At 42.2% G+C, this 20,531-nt stretch overlaps 3 protein-coding genes across 7 annotated transcripts in view; 2 read left to right on the top strand and 1 right to left on the bottom strand.

Annotated features, from left to right (window-relative positions):
* usp45 (ubiquitin specific peptidase 45) overlaps window positions 1-10,579 on the bottom strand; it is a 34,799-nt gene extending 24,220 nt beyond the window's left edge. For 2 of the 4 annotated variants that reach the window (XM_044208018.1, XM_044208021.1), the window contains exons 1-5: window positions 10,243-10,579; window positions 8,969-9,079; window positions 8,253-8,422; window positions 7,430-7,530; window positions 6,932-7,032 (exon numbers count right to left, since the gene is read on the bottom strand). In XM_044208018.1, the coding sequence (XP_044063953.1) occupies window positions 6,932-7,032; window positions 7,430-7,530; window positions 8,253-8,422; window positions 8,969-9,071 (475 nt within the window). In that variant the 5' untranslated portion in view covers window positions 9,072-9,079; window positions 10,243-10,579. Of the gene's footprint in view, window positions 1-6,931; window positions 7,033-7,429; window positions 7,531-8,252; window positions 8,423-8,968; window positions 9,115-10,242 lie in introns of all 4 variants that reach the window. The other 2 variants (XM_044208019.1, XM_044208020.1) reach the window with 2 other exon arrangements.
* A 693-nt stretch (window positions 10,580-11,272) lies between these two features.
* Window positions 11,273-13,524, top strand: tstd3 (thiosulfate sulfurtransferase like domain containing 3). The gene is made up of 4 exons (XM_044208665.1): window positions 11,273-11,533; window positions 11,671-11,838; window positions 12,323-12,482; window positions 12,892-13,524. The coding sequence occupies exons 1-4, from the start codon at window positions 11,395-11,397 to the stop codon at window positions 12,947-12,949; spliced, it is 525 nt and encodes a 174-aa protein (XP_044064600.1). The 5' UTR covers window positions 11,273-11,394; the 3' UTR covers window positions 12,950-13,524.
* Window positions 13,525-13,664: 140 nt separating this feature from the next.
* Window positions 13,665-19,618, top strand: zgc:172323 (uncharacterized protein LOC564165 homolog). Of its 2 annotated transcripts, none has more exons than XM_044208662.1 (11): window positions 13,665-15,767; window positions 16,015-16,174; window positions 16,332-16,481; window positions 16,917-17,036; window positions 17,129-17,224; window positions 17,305-17,439; window positions 17,529-17,639; window positions 17,739-17,849; window positions 17,989-18,113; window positions 18,224-19,033; window positions 19,253-19,618. In XM_044208662.1, exons 1-11 carry the CDS (start codon window positions 15,232-15,234, stop codon window positions 19,344-19,346), a joined length of 2,448 nt encoding a protein of 815 aa, XP_044064597.1. In that variant the 5' UTR covers window positions 13,665-15,231; the 3' UTR covers window positions 19,347-19,618. The 2 variants fall into 2 exon arrangements, with proteins under 2 accessions (XP_044064597.1, XP_044064598.1); XM_044208663.1 differs by having other exon boundaries at window positions 18,224-19,039.
* The last annotated feature ends 913 nt before the right edge of the window (window positions 19,619-20,531 follow it).

The following is a 20,531-nucleotide window of genomic DNA, read 5'->3' as shown; positions in this document are numbered from 1 at the left end:
GTGGGCTTTTTACTCGTGGCCTCGCAATTTGCATTTTCTACTCAATCAAATTCCACTCAAAGGAATGGGGGTAAAAGGGCATCTTTTCAGTTTTGAGAAGAAAAAAAAAACTACAATTACTTGAAAACACACATACAGCTCATACTGTCTTTCAGGTCTGCTGCATTATTATATTTTTCTTTGCTGCACCAACTGTGCTGCTTTAAATTTACATTGCTTTAACTGAAAAATGCTCAACAATGATGAGAAATGAAGAGAGCAGGCTTGTCTTGTAGTTTTGGGACTAAGAAGGGGCGAGGTTCAGCTTGTCGGGACAACATGCTTTTGTGGCGTTCCACCCAGTGGTGCTAAATGCATCTGGCCCTCTGTGCTGGCAACATCTGGAGACCTATTTCCTTCTTCAATATGCAGCCATAAGGGAGCTCCCATATGTCAAACCACACAATGCATGGAAAACAAGTGGAGATGGGGAAAGACTGCAGCCCCGATCAGGAAAACAAACTGTGTATTTTGGGATTTGGTGTGAGACTGAGAAGGTGTGAAGAGATGTGTTTACGCAAGTGTGATCAACTGAGCAAAAGAGAAAGTAATGAGAATGAGAAAGAGAATGAGTGCGTGAATGAGTGTGTCTATTTGTTGTGGTGTTTGTGAGTGGAGACACAAAATCAACAGACTTAATGCAACTTGAGTGTAAGAGCTGCGACTGGCACTTCAGCTAAGAGGGAGCAGAGGAATGAGGAAACTAACTGGGTGGAATGGGGATGCCAATGGACACACTCTGCATCTGGGACCGTCACCCAAGGTAAACAATGTTCAGGGAGCCATCTGGTTGAGACTTGGGGGCAACAACGAGCACACAAGCATATGGAAAAGCAGATTTTTCCTCTCCCTGCAGCAGTCAGTGAAGGCAAATGTCAGCATGCGCTGCGTCCACGCTTGACTGTGCTGCACTCAGCACCACCACCTGGCCCTCCTTGCTCAGCCACCGAGTATGGGCAGCAGTGACACTGTGGAGCCTTTCCCCAGGGTAGAGGAAAGCATCACGGTGCTCAGGATCGTCCACATGCACGCATGTACACCAACACCTCCTGCACTGCCAGCTCTTTTTCACACAAGAGATACACAAAGAAACATGGGAGTTTGTTTTGTCAAGCTGAAGCAAAGCCAACACCAGACCTCATGTAAGAAAATTCAAGCTCATGAAACAATGCCATAAACAAAACATATTCTTTTCAAGTTTGTTTTACACCAATATTAATTGCTCTCTTAAATTTACAAGTGCACAATTTTTTAGTCTCACAACCACTTTGATGATATAATAAAGCCAAAAACAAGAGGAGCCTTTAAAAGTATTTTTCATAAAAAGGTTTTTTTGAGTGGCTTTTTCATATCCTCCCTAATATGGTTCACAGTTGGGCTGAGAGACTGTCAAATCGTATGGCCAGTGGGCGTCATGCCTCCATGTTCACTTAGAGTGCAGCAGTGTGGAGGGCCAAGGCCAGCCCCCTTCATGCAGAGCAGGCAGTCAAGAGGAAGGCCAGGCAACACCAAATGTCTTATTAATTTGCTAATTTGTTGTGACTGCAGGGCATGAAAAGCCTGTTTCCTTGCCATCTGAGGCCAAGAGAACCCAGTGCCATGTTACTTACAGACACACACACACACACACACACACACACACACACAGACATATACACACAGCTTTTACTACCCACTATCTGGCCTACTTTCATGTGCGGTGGTGGGAATAAAGACAAAATCACCCTTGATTACCTCCATGAAAGCACCACCAGGGGACAAGCATCTTACTGGCTACTGATTCAGCTGAGCTAAACTGACAGTAAACTAAGGACTACGATTTCAAAAATCAACAACCAGAGGCAGAAAACCAGGTGCAGTAATCATACAACACCATAACGTCCACTTCCACAGCCTTTCGTCAAGGTCTCTCAGAGGAGGACAAAACAATGGCGATATCAATCCCGGAAAACAGAGCCTAGGAGCAAACTGGACACGTGACTTTTTAAAAAATTACTTTCTGTTAGGTGCAAGTTCTAACATGTAGATGTTGTGTGTCCGTCCTCAGAGTCAAACAGCCAATGCAGACAAACATAATGTAAATATCCCTCACGTAAGCATATGATAACCTTCCCACTATGGCAGCACTCCATTCAGCACACTGTAAAAATACTAATTTATAATTAAGACATTTAATGTAAGTATGACAAACACGGCATTACTATAAACCTACCATCAGGTAGGTAACGGAATTTTTGCGACTTGACTGTGCACTTCATTGTTCTCAGTAGCAGTATGTCACTGTCTATGAAGATATGTCACTGTGTTCGCGTTTTGGGAATGAGGGAACTCTGAGGAAAAGAACGATTCTACAAGTTTGAGAGGAAGCAGAAAAACAACAGATGTGCTCAATGCTGTGATTGACAACTTACTTGGATGATTTCAAGTGTTGGTTATTTGTAACAGTACTTTGTAATGCCATACAACCATTTAGCCAGGACCAGATTTTATACATTTCTGCCATAAAAATATAATATAAAGAAATAATAATGCCTAATAATGTTTCATGAAATAATGTTTGTACAGGTCTAGGTCAAAGAAGAAGAAGAATGAGAAAATCCATAAATATTTAAATATAGATATTTAGAGCTTACATACTATAGAATGGCTTAAAAATATTCAGGTATTATTTTTAAGCCAAATCTACCACACACAAATTTAGCTTTTTTAAATATAGGGCAGACCATTTATTTAATAGATATAGCCATTGTTTCAAAATGTTTTGCCCAACAAACACAATGTCAGGAATCCATTAAATTATATTTATTATGTTTCTCTAAACTATATCTGAATATAGTGAAGATAAAGAGAACCAAATGATATCAAATAGACCTATAGCATCAAGCTAAATAATTTTATAAGTGCCATAAATTAAAAATGAAAATACACAGTATGGTAATAATGATATAGTAATATAGCGAATGATAACAATTTACTGCCATAAAACAAGACAAAATTGACAAATTCCAATAAGAAACAAGCCCTGATTTCAGAACCAACATTTAAATTTGCTCCACAAAGACTCAGAGACCCAGCTGTGTTACAAGCTGTGGTCTAGCTTCCTGAGGTCAATTCGCTTTTTACTGGGACTCTGGTACTTGAGCTGAAGGCCTTGATGGTGAGAGAGCACAGTTAATCGACTTTCTTTCTACCCTGAGCTGTTGTTGTACAAAATTATTATAGATTCTGGGAAAAAAATCCTTGCTGGGGCTCTTTTGTGCTTGGGGTCTATAGGAAAAACAGTACAACAGCAGCTTCTTCTGAAAACATGGCCTTCATACTGAAATGCAATTTGACAAGCTCCTCAACAGACAACAACTTTAGGTTAAGAAATTAACCCCTGGTTCTCTGAAAATATGAGTGAGGTATCTCACTCCGGGACACGCTCCCTGTGCTGTCCCCCAAGAAGCTATTTTACACTACACCGGTCTTGACTGGCAGACAAACTGCTCCCTAGAGGAAGGACTTCCTCCTACTAAAAAAAACCTGTAAAATTCTCTCTTCAGTTGTAAGTAAGCACACCTCTTCCACCACCGCTGCCCAGCTGGCAGCCGCACATATCTCTTCAACAGAAACACCCTGCCCAGGACGTAGCCATATCGCAAGTGGAATGAGCACGTAGACCTACTGGGGTTCGCAACCCCTTGCTATAGCCCCAACGATCGTTTATGACAAAAATTGCTTCGTAAGAGGTTTTCCAAAATGTGGTGTAGCACATGACACAAAGAGCTGCTCTGATTTCCTGAATCCATCTGTCTTAGCAACATAGTGCTTGCACTGGGCAGAGGACCTGCACCTGCACCTGGACCTGCATAGAGAAAGGAGGAGGATAGAAAGCAGAGAGCTCAATAGGGTGGTATGATAATGCAGGGTTAAAAACCTTGGGCACAAACGCGGGATTAGGTTTTAGGGGACCTATACACATTGGTGTGTGTTTGGACACTGGTGTGTGCTTATGGGACTCAGCTGGGGCTCCACAGAGCTCTCTACAGGTCTGACCTCCATCCTCTTTGCATGGCCATGAACTGTGAGTGCCGACAGTCTTTGCACACCTTTTGTAGGGCCTGGAACATGCCTTCTTTAACTTGCTCAGGAACAAAACATCTTTTGGGGGGAATGAAGCAGGCGTCTGGCTAAGCCTGCCATCCCTCCCTGGTAACAGCACTAGGTAACGCATCTCTTCTTCTTAGGCTCCAGAGTGACAGGAAGGGTAGCTTGGTATCCAAGCTTGGTAGCTCCTGGCATCACACTGGCAGCAAAGGGTTTCTTAGCCCACGCACCCTTAAGTTCTGGTGGCTTGCTCTGACCCTAGGTGCCCACCTGGGGTTAGGGCTGATGTTTGGGGATGCGGTAAACTGGTTGAGCGATGGCTTGGGCAAACACCTGCTGGGGTGCAGTGGGGGGAGGAGGTTACACTTTCCTGGGGAGACACAGCTGTAGTGCTTCACCTTCTCTCTTCTTTTCCTCGCAACATTTTTGCATAGTGGCTACCGCTGGGCTGAATAAGCCTTTCGGGTTCACAGGGATGTCGAGGAGTTTTCCTTCTGAGAAAGGCTGTATAGGTTTAGCCATCTTGCGCTCTCTTGAGCAACCATCAGGACCATGGCTCTTCCAGAGGCCTGGACAGCATACCTGTGACGATGCAGGCAGAGGTTCGTCACCACGCACAATTCATCCCACAGTGCTGGGGTGGCTGAGGTTGACATGTCCTCCTCTAATTCAGCCAAGTAGCCAGAGATGCTAGCGAGGCCTGGCCATGTTACAGCTCTAGACACGCAGAATGGGTGTCTGCCCCAGCAGTTTGTTACAGCAATCTTGCTAATCTGGCTCAAAGAACTGGTATGCATGAGTTTATCTTTAAAAACTACATATTGACGAAGAAACAGCATCGCTGGATGAAGAATGTGGAATCTAAATGAAAAGTAATGGTGAAATTTAAAGAATAAGTTTGTGAACAGTAGTCCGATGGTGTACATTTGTCAACTAACTGTTCAGTATGTCTAATTTCTAATTAATTCTGTTCATTCTTGTACTGTGTGAGGTCCTGTTTGTCCCTAAAACTCTGTGTGCCTGGGTGTAACGGAGAAACACAAACTATATAGGCCCACTAAAAACACATTTTACTCTGCAAATTCCTCAGGTATGTAATGTACTTGGCAAATAAAAGTTATTCAGATTCTGTTCCAGGGAGAGCTTGTGTTCTTTTTTTGCAAAGAATACATTGTGCCATGAGAATTCAAGTTTATCACTGACATAACATAAAATCATTTGTAATGGACAGCAAACGTATAATACAGACTGAAAGAAAATTGGGTATTTGCTTGAGTTGAATGATATTTTCAACATTCTGTGTATATGCATCTGTGAGTGTGTGTGTCTACTGAGAGTTAGTGTGCTCCAGCTGTTAGGATCCAGTCGCTCTGACTTGTTGAGGACCCTGGCTCCCACTAGTGCAGCACACAGGCCCAGAGGTGGTGAGACATACAGCGGCTCGACAGAGGAAGCAAGGGACAGAAACAGATAACGACGGAAGACAAAGAACGACAGAGCAGTGGCTGAACCCCATGCAGCTGCTCTTGTTCTTCAGGGAACCTAGCCGGGAAGCATCGCTCAAGCGCCTAATTCCTATAATGTGTGCAGTCATGCGATGCGCAGGGTGGGGGTGAGGTATTGCTGTAGCATCAATCTTGCAACTCTGAAGCTGTGGCTGAGAGACTGATGGGGGACCAGCCTGACTGGGCCTGTGCGGCTGGCCTCTGGCAACTGGGCTAAGCCGAGGCAGCCAGTGAGACCGAAAATGGTGATGCCCACCACCCTGATCAGCTACAGCCTGTTAGGAGGCCTTGCAGCATGCCAGCACAAAGTAGGAGAGGTACAGGGAGGCAGGAACAGAAGTTGTACGAGTTAGTGCAAAAAGGTAGTGGTGACGGTGGGTGTGGGAGTGGGAGGAAATATCTATATGGTTGACTGACTGGGCAAGGAGGGCTCAGGTGGCCTGAGTGAGGTGAGAGGTTATGAGACAGGCTGAAAGTAGGCAGTGAGGCTGTCAAGTATCAGTGTGAACACAACCTGCTGTGACACAACTCAAATTCTCTTCAAACTCAAATTCTTCACAATTTTACTGGCAAGTGTTGTGCAATATATATGTTTTTATTACTTTTGAGTGACAGTTACACTGCTCTTCAGTGTCAGAGATGCAGTATTCTAATTTTATGATCCATAGAAGGTAGGAAAAACATCTCTGTTCACCCTAAGCAGCTTAGTAGTATCAAAGGAGAAGTAGTTCTAGTCATAAGAAATTATGCCTGTAACAAAGAGTGGTCTCACTCATCACACACATAGGCTGTCTCGTACATCGAGGATGACAGGTTAAATACAGGGATTCAGATGACCACTGCCACCAGGGGGAGCAGGTGTACCGCAGTCAATTCCTGGTAAGTAGTTGGATCACTGACAATATGTGACCAGGTAAGTCAATTCATCTGTAGTACAGGTACTTTGTTCAAATGTTATGGATCTAGCAACAAGACAGCCAGTAACAGTCTTATATACAGTCATGGTCTTAATGTGCTGTTAGCTTCTGGTGCATAGGGGTACTGTGGAAACTATGACATAAAGCATGTGAAACCTTGTTTGAGGTTTACCAGTGCAGATTATTACACAGAAATATGTACCATTAATATCTGATTACCATAACAAGCTGTCTGTGTTCACGACCAAACATTTTCCACCTTAACTGAAGACAAAGTTAAATTAAAGGAATGTTAGCATTAAACTCCAACTGAATGGTCTTCAGCCTTGCTGAAATTGCAGTGAGGCTGTGCGTGTCTAATAAAAGCTTTTTTCTCCTTACCTGATGTTGCCTTGACAGAGTGCTTTTGTAAAAAGTCCAGGGTCTGAGCCAAAGCCTTCTTGTTGCAGTGAGTGGAGAGCTCCTCATTACATTCAAAACACCTGTTACAATGAGAGTAGGTCATAGACAGACAGAGAGAGGCTTTAGGTTACTGTGGAATTTAAAAAACCCTCAAGAAACTAATGCTGAAATTAACCATTATTTGAGAACAGAATTACTTGGCTGAAGTGGATACCAGGTCATATTATTCATACAACTAAAATGATGTAAAGCAAAATATAGGTTTGGAAACTGCCCTGAAAATTGTGGTAGCCAGGATCAGGAAAACCTACGGTGTATGATGTGCGTCAAAACACACGTGCCTACTGTTTTCTATGTAAGCCCACACACTGGCGGCATCTTGACTCATGTCATCGCACGTTGACACACACTGGCAGCGTATGCAGTCATGGCTTTTTCATTACAAATTACAATGAATTCAGTTCTGAGGTTTCTCACCAGGCCTTCCATGTGCTCAAGCTGATGGTGATGCAGTGAGACTCTGGATGGAATGCTTGGTGATGCTTGACAGCGTGCTGGATCCCTGACTGGTTACAGCCCTGTAAGATAGTTCATTTAAAACATTCTTGTTAAAAATCTTTGTTAAAAAACACAAAATACATTCAGGCCCAAAGCACACATGCCCATGTTTAAAGACCATGGCTCATTCCCACCTCAATACAGCCAAATTTGCATGTGGTAGAGCTAGAGCTATATGGGTAAAAAATGATATCTTCATATTTTGTAAGTCCTTTGACAATATACAATACACTGTATATGTAGAGATTTATGTATTTAGCTCTTGAATTGCTTTACAAAAGGTATTTGTCAAATTAGAACAATACATTAGTGTGTCAATTAATGTTTTAAATCATCTAAATTTTAGATTAATCAGCCTTAAATAAATGCAAATACATTTTAACAGACCAGTACAAACATTCTTTCATTACATTTTTCTTTTTATAACAATTAGCCAAAATTAAATTAAATAACATTTTTATTCTTCCATTTTCTAAGACACAATACTGAACTGTACCTGCTTCCTCTTACATCTGCATAAAAGTAAATAAATGACAAAGAAAATATACGTAAAATAATTAAAATGACCATGATGCTGTTACTCTAGGTTATTAATGATAATGTCCCTCTGTGTACTGCATTTTGTATAATAAAAAAATAATCCCAATTACAGAATATTGTTAATATCCAGTATATTGCACAGCCCCAGTGTGTGTTATGTATTGTGTTTGCACGGTGTAATATTGAAAAAAACAATTATTACCTGTAAACCACACTTTAAGCACACCAGGATGTCATGGGATGCTGCTGGCTCTCCGTCGATCATGGTCCTCTCCTTAAGGCACTCAGAGCACACCAACCACACACTGGAGAGCACCGATTTCTTCACTGAGCTCAGGTCCACTGCTTTACTCACATGCTGGCAAGTCAACCCTGATTAAAAAACAAGACTGTAATGATACATTTACCTTCAAATCACTTTTAGGGACAAATTTGAGACTCAGTGATTTTCTTTTTTGAAGGGAGACAATGTGCACAGCACCTGCTCTAAATTATACAAGGTGGTACGTTCCCACATTACAAGATAAATTCCCCGTAATGGATATTCCACTGGTGTCATCGGGCTTCGTTAACATACAATTTATTGCCCTGGTCTAGTAGGACGGATTCATAAAACCCCATAGATCTACAAAATAGACAAAAAGTAAAAAATTATCATTGTTCAGTTAAAACCAACGTTGTGTTTCCAATACTGGAAAAGGTCGAGGGCAGAGTATGAATGTACTGTACACCATAAATTACTTCATGAACTTTGTGAACATTTTTACAAAAAGTATGAAGGTGTGTCATAAATACATACCTGGCTTTTTGAGTATAACTAAAGAGTTCACATTAACTATCCACTGTGCTAGGACTCAATCAAAACTCACAGCCCTAACTTCAGTCTGTCTGGTGCCTTGTACTGCTTCACTGACTTACCACTGACTTCATCTGATGACTCCTCATCTCGAGGTTTCCTCGGTTTATTAGTCCGCTTAGTCATATCGGCGGCTTTCAAAGAGAAGGGGTCTTTTAGCCGCATCTGGAGCTCTGGATGGGAAGATGGAGGACCACCATAGGTGTTACTACACAAAATTAAACATCATCAGTTAAACTCAACATAACTGTGTTTTAACAAAGATACTTGAATATAGAAAGCTTGGACTAGTCTGTAACTGCTACGATCATTTTACTTATTGTAACACACAATACTTTGAAAACTAGCAACAGCGCGGTCCGGAAGTACTTGTGCAGTAATACATTTATTGTTGTGTTGACTTTGTACTCCAGCATAATGGATTTAAAATTAATCAATGGCTGTGAGTTTACATGGCCTTCTTTAAGCTTTATTTTGAGGGTATTTACATTTGCACCAGACGAACTGTGCAGGAATTGTAGCTCCTTTATTTATTTTTTTATTTTACATAGTCTAGTCCTCACTTTTAAGAAAATTAGATGGAGAAAATAACCTGAACTTAAATGAAGTCATCTTTTTTTAAATCTACTTGCAAGTCCTATTCAACCAATGACTGCCTGAGGTCTACATCTTACAGACCTCAGCAGATACTTGGTATCTTCCCTGGTAAGGTCAGGCCTGTACTGCTGCCATGTTCACTTCTTACTTGTTTAAAGGGGGTCTGTACACATTCAGTGTAGTCCATAGCAAGTGAAACACCTCCTCAAGTGGGCTGAGGTCACATGAATGACTTGGCCTGTCAAGAAAATTCCACTGTTTGGCCCTATTAATTCAATGGTAGCTCGTTGGTTTAAGATAATTATCCTGCTACACTGTCCTAAAATTGGGGGGTCATGTTTGATACAATGTCTACACTGTTCGCTCAATATACATGGGACCACCCTCAAGCATCCTTAAAGCTAAGTCACATCTACAGTGAAATTACCATTTCTAAACCATTACACAGGAGTACTGAGCCAAAACAACAGAAAATGTGTAACTGTCCAAATACTAACGGACTGCACAATATGTCACTGTAAATACATATAGCCAGTCAGATAAAAGGTGATATTATATTAGGATAACTACCTAGTAATGGGCAATGATACGGTTAAGAAGCCACAATTAGCCCCGACCGTCCAATTTAGGAGAGCATGAAAGGTCTTTATGTCGTTTATCAAAGAAATATAAACGATGAATAAAGAACCTTTCATAGTCATATTTGGCAAAAAAAATAAATAATCCAGCCTGGACTCACCTCTTTATTTTAGCTCCTATGTTGACTATGTTAGCTAACCTGAAGCCAACAGTGAGATGTCAAGTCTTCCTGGCTAGCAAACAGGCTAGCTACGTTAGCTTATCAGAATAAATAACATTAACAGGTGTGTTTTATCCAACAATACACGGAGATATTAAGGCATTTTAAAGCAACGTACACAGTGCCGAAAACAAAAGAACAGTTATTTCTGTAATTTTTCGTTTTTGCCTTTGTCTTTCTAGATTTTGTCAAGCTTTCGTTAGCATCAACTAGCAAACCTAGTCAACATGTGACGCACTACGGCAGCTCAGATTGGCCTAATGCTGCATTTACGTACAATGGGAAATTTCACGAAAAGAGGCAGAGCGTCACAGGTTCTGAAGCATTCAAGAATATTTCAACGTTTTATAATACACGTGGAACTACAGAGTGATCAGTTTGTTGTTTGTTTGTTTTATTTACATAGACCAAAAATCTGGAATGTTGGTGAAAATATCAAACTCTAAGACACACACCGTCACAGTCCTATTATGATTGCAAAATGCGATGTTGCCTCAAGTCTCTGTGTTTATTTGATGTGAATTGAGTGATATCATCAGCACACATCATTTTCAAATGAAACCCTTTATTATCATAAGGCTAAGCATTCATTGACATGGTGTAGTTTATGATACCTTTGTTTTGACTACAAACAGATGTAACTGAGTCAAGATCATAGCAGGTGATGTTCTGAATACATCTTAGGGTAATTTGCTTATTTAGTGGCCAGGAAAACTGACGTATATCCCGATGCCTCAATCAATGGTCAAATATATATAGGCGCGTGGTTGTCACTTTTCCGTCTTTCCCAAGATCCTGAATGCCTCATATGTTATGCATTTTATACTTCTTTAGTGCATTAGTTTGAGCTACTTAGGGCACATACTGCTTATTTGTGTTGATAATGTTTTGACCCTTGAAATATTAGGTCAATGACTTGCGTTTGAGTTTGATAGGAAGTCAAAGGAGAGAGCATTTTGTCCTTTAGGTGAGCCGTACTTCTGCGCATGCGCAGATCATTACTGGAAGGGTGAGCTTGAGCAGTGTAATTTAATGGTCGTAATTACGGATTTATGTTGACGAAGTGGTAATATAGACTGTAACTAATCACGTATGGCTCTCAGAAGGTGTTGGAGGTTTGCATGGGTTGTCCCGCGGCTGTTATGGAACAGTACCGTCCTGCCTGGGGCTTCCGTCCCGGGAGGTCGAAGCTCTGTGTCCTGCTTTGGCAACACACACCCCGGTTGCAAAAGTGAGTTTTACATTGACCCTATTATCAGTTTGTTAGCTTATCTGCTGGCCGTGTAAGTGTCAGCTCGTTGGCACGTGACTCCCTATCATGTTTTGAAACTGTTCATATATATCACATGTTGTTCGTTTTGCTTTCAGCTACAGAGTTGCTGCTCCGCAGGTTCAGTTCAGCGCCACCGAGCACAGATGTGGGTTATGAGCAGCTGAAGCAGCTCCTGGCAGGCCGGAAAGCTATTGTTATAGATGTGAGAGAGCCCTGGGAGCTCAGGGAGTACGGCTTCATCCCCGGGTCAATTAACGTTCCCCGTGAGTCCACCTAAAATACACAGAAAATGACAGATAGGTTGGCAGGACTGTAATGCCAGACCCACTTGTTAGACAATGTAGTAGCCTATACAATAGCTTGTGTTGCCTGCAGGTCTTGAACACATTTTGGTAATGCCCTAAGTCTCACAAAGCATACGCACATCAAATAACCCCTAGGGGTCTGTTGTAGCTGCTTGGTTTGCTCTGCCTCAGCATATAATTGCAGGCCTTTATTGGGGCAAGTTTATTTAGTTGCAAATTTGCCTCCATATTACATTCTCAGTAGAATTAAAATGATCTTGAATTAAACATTGATTACACCTGCAGACAATTTGGTAAATTATATGAGGCAGGATGTGTCTCCTAACCTTCCTGATGGTTGACATTCGTTAGATAATCCTGATAAGTGTATCTAGGTACACTAGTAGGTATTTACAGTACTACTGGTCTTTCTTGACCTGTCTGTGCTTCTCTCACTCTGCAGTGGGACAGGTGGACACTGCCCTCCAGCTGGGTCCAGAGGAGTTTCAAGAAAAGTATGGTGGTGAAATGCCCCAGCACACAGATAACATTGTGTTCACCTGTCTGGCAGGGGTCAGGAGCAAGAACGCCCTCAACACAGCCACCACGCTGGGATACAAAGAGTGAGACATGTTTCCATGCCATGTGTCTGTCAAAATCATTGGTACTCACCTAAAGTACCAGTACATTTTTATGTCTGAATTTGGTTAACTGAATGTTATATCCGACAGTTATATTTCATCACAAGACAAGTATTAAATGAGCTTATTGACCTGTATTTGCATATTGCCAACCTATCATGCAGTGCTCTTTTGAAAGCTGCCACATACCACATCTCCAGTATCTGATTGAAAAATAGATACTTAGCTTAAGAGGCTAACAATGAAATTGTTAAATGCAGCGTATTGCTGTGTGTTAATAATAATATATTTATTTTACCAGTAAAGTTGAGCACAAATGCAGTTTCATTTTTGACACACCTGTGTTTATGCAACAGTTCATTCACTTTCTTCCTTTTTCTCACCATTTCAGTGTTCAGCATTACCCGGGTGGATGGCAAGACTGGGTGAAAAATGAACAACATAACTGATTCAGGGATAACGGAACAGATAAAACATTACATTCAACAGAACAATAAAAAACATTATTTAAAGCTCTTGTTAATCAGACAGGAAAATTCACTTTTCTGTTATTTTAAGAACCAGTGATTTGAGTTGTTTTCCTCATCTGTGAATCCCAAAGACTGAATCCCAAAGACTGAATCCCAAAGACTGAAACCAGAAGGCTCGGCACACAATCACATGTCAGCTGCTAAAAATATTCACACCTTTGAAGTTACTTGGAATTTTTTTTCAGCATAGAACCATTTATAAACATTTACCACTTCTAAACAAACAAATATATAACCAGAGACTATTCTAAACCTTACTACAAATATTAAAAGACAAGTGCTAAAGTTTTTGTTTCCAGACTATGCAAATTACTACTTTACTGTGTATGACTGTGAGTTAAAATGAATCCTTCCATTGCATAATATGAACAGTTCAACATTTCAAGATGGTAAATTGTAAATATTAAATAGCTCGTTGCTCACAGATGAAACTGTCAGTGCAGTTGTTGCCAACATGATTTAATAAATAAACTTATAGTTTTGATTAACAGTGATATTTAGTTTGTGTTTTTCTCTTTTGTCTTTTTACAAGTTATGGACAATGTCTGACAGGTCTGTTAAAAAGGACATGAGAAGACATTTGTTTGGATAATTTGTGATAGAAAAAGGCGAAGAGTGGCTTGCTGAGGTAACACCTGCCGGGACTAAGCTGATTTATGGTATTGAAGGGCCATGTCTAATATCCACTGTGCCTCAGTATGAATTTGCCACCCACCCTCCAGGGAACGTTAACAGGTTCCTTCATCATCCATGATAATGAATGTGTTTGTTTTCAACTGAGAAGAATGTCACTACTACAGTATGGTGACCACTGCAATGGACCTTGTCCCCTATTAACTTCCCCTTTTACTGCTTAAACTGAAAGTCCAAACAGAAGACACAAATTATATTCTTGTGATCAGTTTAGTCCAGATTTAAAGTGTCTCACAAAAGTTAGAAGCAGCTTGTTGATAGTGAATCATTGTCGCTAACCGATCTCTAAGTGACTTTCCAGATGCATGAGTAAATAATCTGGCTCAGAAGTGTTAATACTATTTCTGCTTATATATAATGCATCTAACGATACCCTATCATTTGGCCTATTAAATTAGGAAAACATAAAACGCAATAAATTACTCTGGAAGGAAGCATATCCATACCCTCTGAATCTGCTGTTCCCCTTAGCCATTTTTAGCTGAACAAGCAATTAAACATGGGAGGTGGGGTTGTGTTGGCATTTGAAGTGAGGCTTCATAAATACTGTAATAGAAAATACCATAATGATGAGTGATGCTATTTGGTTGCAACATGAAAAGAGCTGGTTAGTGGAGATAGATTGTTCACATGACTGATTCCACCTCTTCCCAAAAGTCCCACGCTGCTGCAAGATCTGAGGTCAATGGGAAGGAATGGGTGCTTGCTTAATCCATCAAGACAGGTGTTCACAAGAACAAGAAATATAAAAGTTGGATGTTTACGTTTTAAATGTGCTAAAAACCAATATCATCTTTTGGACAGGTTATAATCTATGTTTTGGATATTCTGTGGTTTTCTGTGTGTGTGTGTGTGTGTGTGTGTGTGTGTGTGTGTTAGGTTAATGTTGCTGGAAGTTAATGTTTACAGCACATTTTAAGGGCAGTGCAGCGTTTACTGACCTCTGACCCAAGTGACCCTGTAGGTGTCAATGGAGAATCGCTCTGAACAGACCTGACCACTGTTTTCTCCCCTCATATCACCGTGCCATGTCAACCGTCAACTCCAGACTACCCCCACCACCACCACCACCACACACACACACACACACACACCCCCTTCTGCCTCCTTATTTTCCCTCAGAAGCAGTTAATTCCATTTCCTTTTTTCTGCGTACTCTGGTTTTAATATGTTGAAAAGAGACCAGACTAATAAGTACTAATTTATGTCAAATCTTGCCAGGGCTCTTTGTTCCTCTGCAGCCGCAGCCTCATCAGGTCACCCTCCAGCTTCTGCTCAGCATTCAATTAAACTCCCTCGTCCCATCAGAGCAGATCACATCAGTGCTGCACCTACTGGCTGCTATGACTGACCCGAGCCTGCCTGCTTGTCTGTCTGCTGTAGTGGACACTGAGGTGGTGGATGTACCGTAATCCTGACAAAACCCATCATGGTTCTGATAAAAGGGAGACTGGTACGTGATCACCCTCTGTATTTTGCAGAGCGACTAATGGGTGAACCCTCCACTAATGCCGTCAGCCACTATCTCAGCCCAGCTCTGCTCCTCACAAGCTGCTGACAGATATCTGAGCAGCAGGTCAAGCCTGAGTTGGTGCAGAGGTTCAAGATTCCACAGGTGTTGGCTCATGAGCTGGGCTGTCTTTGACAGAGCTGGGGCATGGCTGGGAACGGGAAGTATAAAGCCTGAGACTGGGTTGACAATAAGAGAGTGCAAAGGTGGAACAGCCGTGAAGAGCAGTAAACCTCAGACAGGCCCTGCTCGAGTATTTCTTTCTTTCTCCCTTCAGAGAACCAGAGGAAACACAGTCGTTGCTGCCACCATGAGCCGCAGCCCGGAGAGGATCTCGTCCTACCGCCGTCACTTTGAGGACAGCAGCAGCTCGTCCTACCAGGTCAGGGTGTCCAGCCCATCCCCCACCAGGAGAGATGCCCGTCATGCCTCCGCCGGCTACTCCTGCAGAGCCGGGGCCAGCAGCATGCGTGTGGAGTCAGTGGGACGAAGGACCATCTCGGCTGGACGCAGGACTCGTATGGTTGGAGCAGGGTAAGCGCTGTCAGCTACAGCACCTACATATGGACAGCTGTAGGGTTTATGAGTAAGAAAGCTATACAGTTAGATTATTATTTCGTCAGGAGATATTTTTCTTACCTTGTTTCAAAGTAAAATCTTCTTCTTCAAGCTCTCTTTCAAGCCATTTTAGAGTAATTTCTCTTACATTCATATTTTCTCATGATATGCCATCTTCCTCTCCTTCAAATGTGATGTCTGTGTTTCACGGGTGATTTTTCAGTGTGAGTGCAGGAGCCATGGTATGTGTTGGGCCAAGTGGAGAACCTGCTATAGATCTGGATGTGGCTGCAGCTGAGAACCATGAATTCCTGAACACCCGCACAAGTGAAAGACAGGAGATGGTCATCCTCAATGACAGACTGGCTGTATACATCGACAAGGTAAAACAGCCTTCAAACTAACCATATGTATTTGTCAGGTCTGGCTAAAAATGCCTTTCATTGAAAAATGGGAGCGTATTACTCTCACCTCTGTGAGCACATGGACGGGAAACATATTGTGGTGCACTCGAAATCAGAGATTTTCTTGTGCCTACAGGTTCGATCACTTGAGCAGCAGAACAAGCTATTGGAAACAGAGATCGAGGCCTACCAGAACCGCTTTGAGAGGCCATCAGGTCTGCGCCTCTTGTATGAGGAACAGCTGAAGGAGCTGAAAAAGATCGCTGACCAGATGAGAGTTCAGCGGGTGAGACAGAATTCACAACTTCTTCATTGCTTCTGTTTCTTTTTTTTTAACATTTCAGATACTCAATAGAGCATAAAGACTGAATTCTTTGTTTCCGGTGAGGTTTACACCTCACTGAGCTATAAAGGATCCATTCAAGCAATGATACAAGACGTCAACTTGGTGTTTTCAAGGTCCCTTACCTGGTAACAGGCTTATTTCTGGCAGGCAAATGGAGAGGTGCCTCAGCGCGTTAAGGTGTCATGGAGTACAGCTGTCTTCAGCTATGTTTTATGCACAGATGAGATGGCTTGATTGTGCATTTGCAGACACACACACACACATACACACACAGGAATGAAGTTAAAATATAAAATGGAAAGGAGGCTGATCTACATTTTGCACACACCCTTGTCTAATAGACAACCATATTACTTCTGGCTTCTTGGTTTTCAGGACATCTCCTTGGCGGCCAAGGAGTCCACAGCTGCTCAACTACTGGCAATCAAAATCAAATATGAGGAGGCAGTGGAGCTGAGGAGGAAAGCTGAGCTAGACATTGAAGCCTTCCGTCCAGTAGGTTACATTTAATTAGCCAATATCTCATTCATCATCGAATTAATTTACAGTCACAAACCTACATGTTAATAATGGTGTGTGTTCTTCAGGATGTTGACAACGCTACCTCTTCACGCATTGCCTTGGAGAAGAAGCTGGAGCAGCTGGAAGTTGAAATTGAATTCCTAAAACGGGTCCATCAACAGGTGAATAACATCTTCACCTAAGAATTACATTTTCGTTTGTCTTTCATTTTCATGATTACTAAAGATTTCTTTTTTTCCAGGAAATTGATGAGCTCATGAAACAGATCTATGCAGCCCAAGCCTCAGCTCAGAGTGCCTTCACCCTACCTGACCTGGCAGCTGCTTTGAAACAAATCCAAACCCAGTATGACGACATCGCAGCCAAAAATCTCCAGGTAAAATTCTCACACATCAGCACTGTCTGAAGTTAAGTTCTCTGGGTTTCAAAGTCAATTTCTGTGAAATTTTCATCCCTTATTTTTAGGAGATGGATTCATGGTATAAAAACAAGTTTGAAGATCTAACCAGTAAGACGTCAAGGCACGTGGATAGGGTTCGAAGCATTAGAGAAGAAATAGCAGGTGCCAAAAAGGATGTGAGTAGCAAAAGTGAAAATGAATAAATTGATTGATTGACAATTAATATTGAATGACTATAATGACTATGATCATATAAAATATATATAATATAAAAGATCCAAAGCAAAGAACGAGACTTGGATGCCCTGAGGACCAGGAATGAAGCTCTTGAGGCCCAGATCCGAGAGAGGCAAGAAAAGTACAGGAAGGAACTGGAAGACCTGCAGGTAAAGACAGGCTCAGTGTGCACACCTGGTCACACCAGAGTCACTTGTGAACACATGCACTTACTTTCATGCATGCAGACACAAAGCCACCACAATAATTCATTCATTCAGTAATTTTATGGCTCTGCTAATGTAACAGGCTCGGATTGAGGCCCTGCAGCTTGAGCTGAAATCCACCAAGGAGAAAATTGCACTGCACCTGCGTAAGTACCAGGACCTCCTGAATGTCAAGATGTCTCTGGAGATTGAGATTACAACGTACAGGTGAGATAAAAAAAAAAAACAACATAAAAATGGATTTAGTGCCATGCAATATATTTAAATCGCTATAAACAAAAGTTTTGTCCTTTTTAAATATTTGTTTTTTCTTACAGAAAACTTATTGAAGGAGAGGATCTGCGGCTCTCTGGCATGATGCAAACCCTGTCTCTTACCAGCTGTAGCACAAGCGCCCTTGGTGCTGGGATGAGCTTCAATGCAGGAGGCATGGGTGGTGTTGGTGGAATGGGTGGCGGGATGATTGGCGGTAGAAGTGGAGGTGTTGGAGGCATGGGGAGTGGAGTAGGAATGGGTGGGGGCATGGGTGCAGGAGGCATGGGCACAGGTCCAGGCAGTGGTACTGGAGGAATGGGTGGAAGAATGGGTGCTGGAGGTCCAGATGACAGGAAGGGTCCTACTGATAGGGAAGGTGGGGCAGACATCGGCGGTGGTCATGGATTGGGAGCTGGGAGTGTAGGTGGAAGTGTAGGAGCTGGTGCAGGGGGTGTGGGTACTAGTGGAGGCAGTGGAGGGGTGGGTGCTGGGGGAATTAGTGGTGTTGGTTCTGGTGCTGGAAGCTTCGGTGCTGGTACTGGTGCTGGAGGTTTGGGCACTGGATCTGGGGGTGTGGGCGCTGGTGCCGGAGGTGTGGGTGCCGGTGTTGGTGGAGGGACGGGTGATGGAATTGGTGGAGGCATAAATAGGGATGGAGGTAAAGACCATGGAACGGGTCCTGCTGGAATGGGTGGTGGAATCGGAGGCAGTGGAGGAACTGAGGGTGTGGGTGGAGGTGTTGTAGGTGCACTGTCAGGCATTGGAGGAATGGGGAAGACTGGTGGAGGAATGGGTGACACCAGTGGCGCCGGGACGGGATATGGATCCGAGCAGGCTGTGGAGCTGACGGAGAGAAGGACGGTGCTCATTAGGTAAAGGTACCATGAGGTATCTTTTCTATTTCTTTTAAACAGTTTCTTTTATTAAGAAAGAATTACTTAAATTGTCTTAACCTGATTTATGAAAGGCTTATATATATATAAATATATATAAGGCCAGCATACAGCTGCGTAGAAGTCCATCAGTTTAACAGTTGTTACAAGCTTTTTTTGGTCACTTCAGCCTTCTCCATTTTCTTTCCTCTCCTACAGAACGGTGAAAAATGAGGATGATGTGCTGGAGATGGACCACCAGGAACAAACCTACACCATCACCGGTGCAGCCGATGACTCTGACGACGAATGAGCAGCACGAATTCCCAAGTGACCTCCTCTCGCCCTTAAACCTCCACGCCCCTCTGAGCTTTGCACTGACCAAACCCCATGTTTGGACATTGACCTTTGCCCTTTGCCCTGGACAAGAAGACCATGACTGACCCTTTGCTACAGAGTGAAACCTTCACCTCATAAGATTTAAATATGCCTCACTAGCAAGACTCAACATGGTGTCTAAACTTTTGTGTGCCTTACACTGCCCCCTTTTTTCGACTTGCAGCAAATAAAGCTATCAGCATTCCATTGCCTTGTCTTTTTTTTATTTGATGTCTTTTTCAGTGTTTGTGTTTGAGGTGCCTTATAAAGCCACAGAATGTTATCCACTGCTATTTTCATGAAATGCTGGTGAAAGTAAATTTTTGCTCAACTGAGAGACATGTTGCTTATTTTCATAGGTTTGACTTGAAGGATAATGGCTAAAAAAAAAAGGGGGAAGGAAGTAGAGAGGGAAGAGCAAAACAGAGAGAAAGATAGTCACCTGAGGGTCGAGGCGGTCGCCCTGACACTTTCTGCAGGGCTGAGGAATCCGTCAGTGAAATTTTGTCCTGCAGCGGAGTGACGGCACACAGCCGTTTCCTGTCCTCATTCCATCCACATCCACACCTTTTCCTCGCGCTGCTGATTGGGAGCGATTGGATCTGGCCAGCAGATGCCAAACATACTCAGTGTCCTGCTCAGGGGCTGAGAGCAGAGACATGCAACACACCAATCCTCTAACAGAAACTGCAACAAAAGATAGGAACAGGACCAGTGCTATTATGGCATAAATAACATTATTGTGCCATTATTATTATAATGGAACACAAGTGACTAAAGATCAAAAACCTAGTATTATTTCACAGTGGAATGCTCCTACAGTACATGTAGTGGAACCCAATAGAAAACAAAATGCACACATTTAAATGTTTATTGCTTTGTACATTTTTATTGCTTCAAACCTGCAATTTTAGAGCATAGAACATTTTGGACTGGATATGTTGGATTAACACTTAACACTAATTTCCCGAGAACCTGGAATACAATAAGTAGATAAAATCAATAGCATTTCCCACTCAAGAAAAATTCTAAATATCTGAATAACTGATGTATTTACATTTGCAATAAAAAAAAAATAGAATGGGATTTACTCACATTTTTAAAAGCTATAATCTGACTT

The sequence above is a fragment of the Siniperca chuatsi genome, linkage group LG9, assembly GCF_020085105.1.
Source record: "Siniperca chuatsi isolate FFG_IHB_CAS linkage group LG9, ASM2008510v1, whole genome shotgun sequence".
NCBI lineage: Eukaryota > Metazoa > Chordata > Actinopteri > Centrarchiformes > Sinipercidae > Siniperca > Siniperca chuatsi.
The sequence above is the reverse complement of the archived record's forward strand: the minus strand, read 5'-3'. Positions and strand labels throughout refer to the sequence as shown.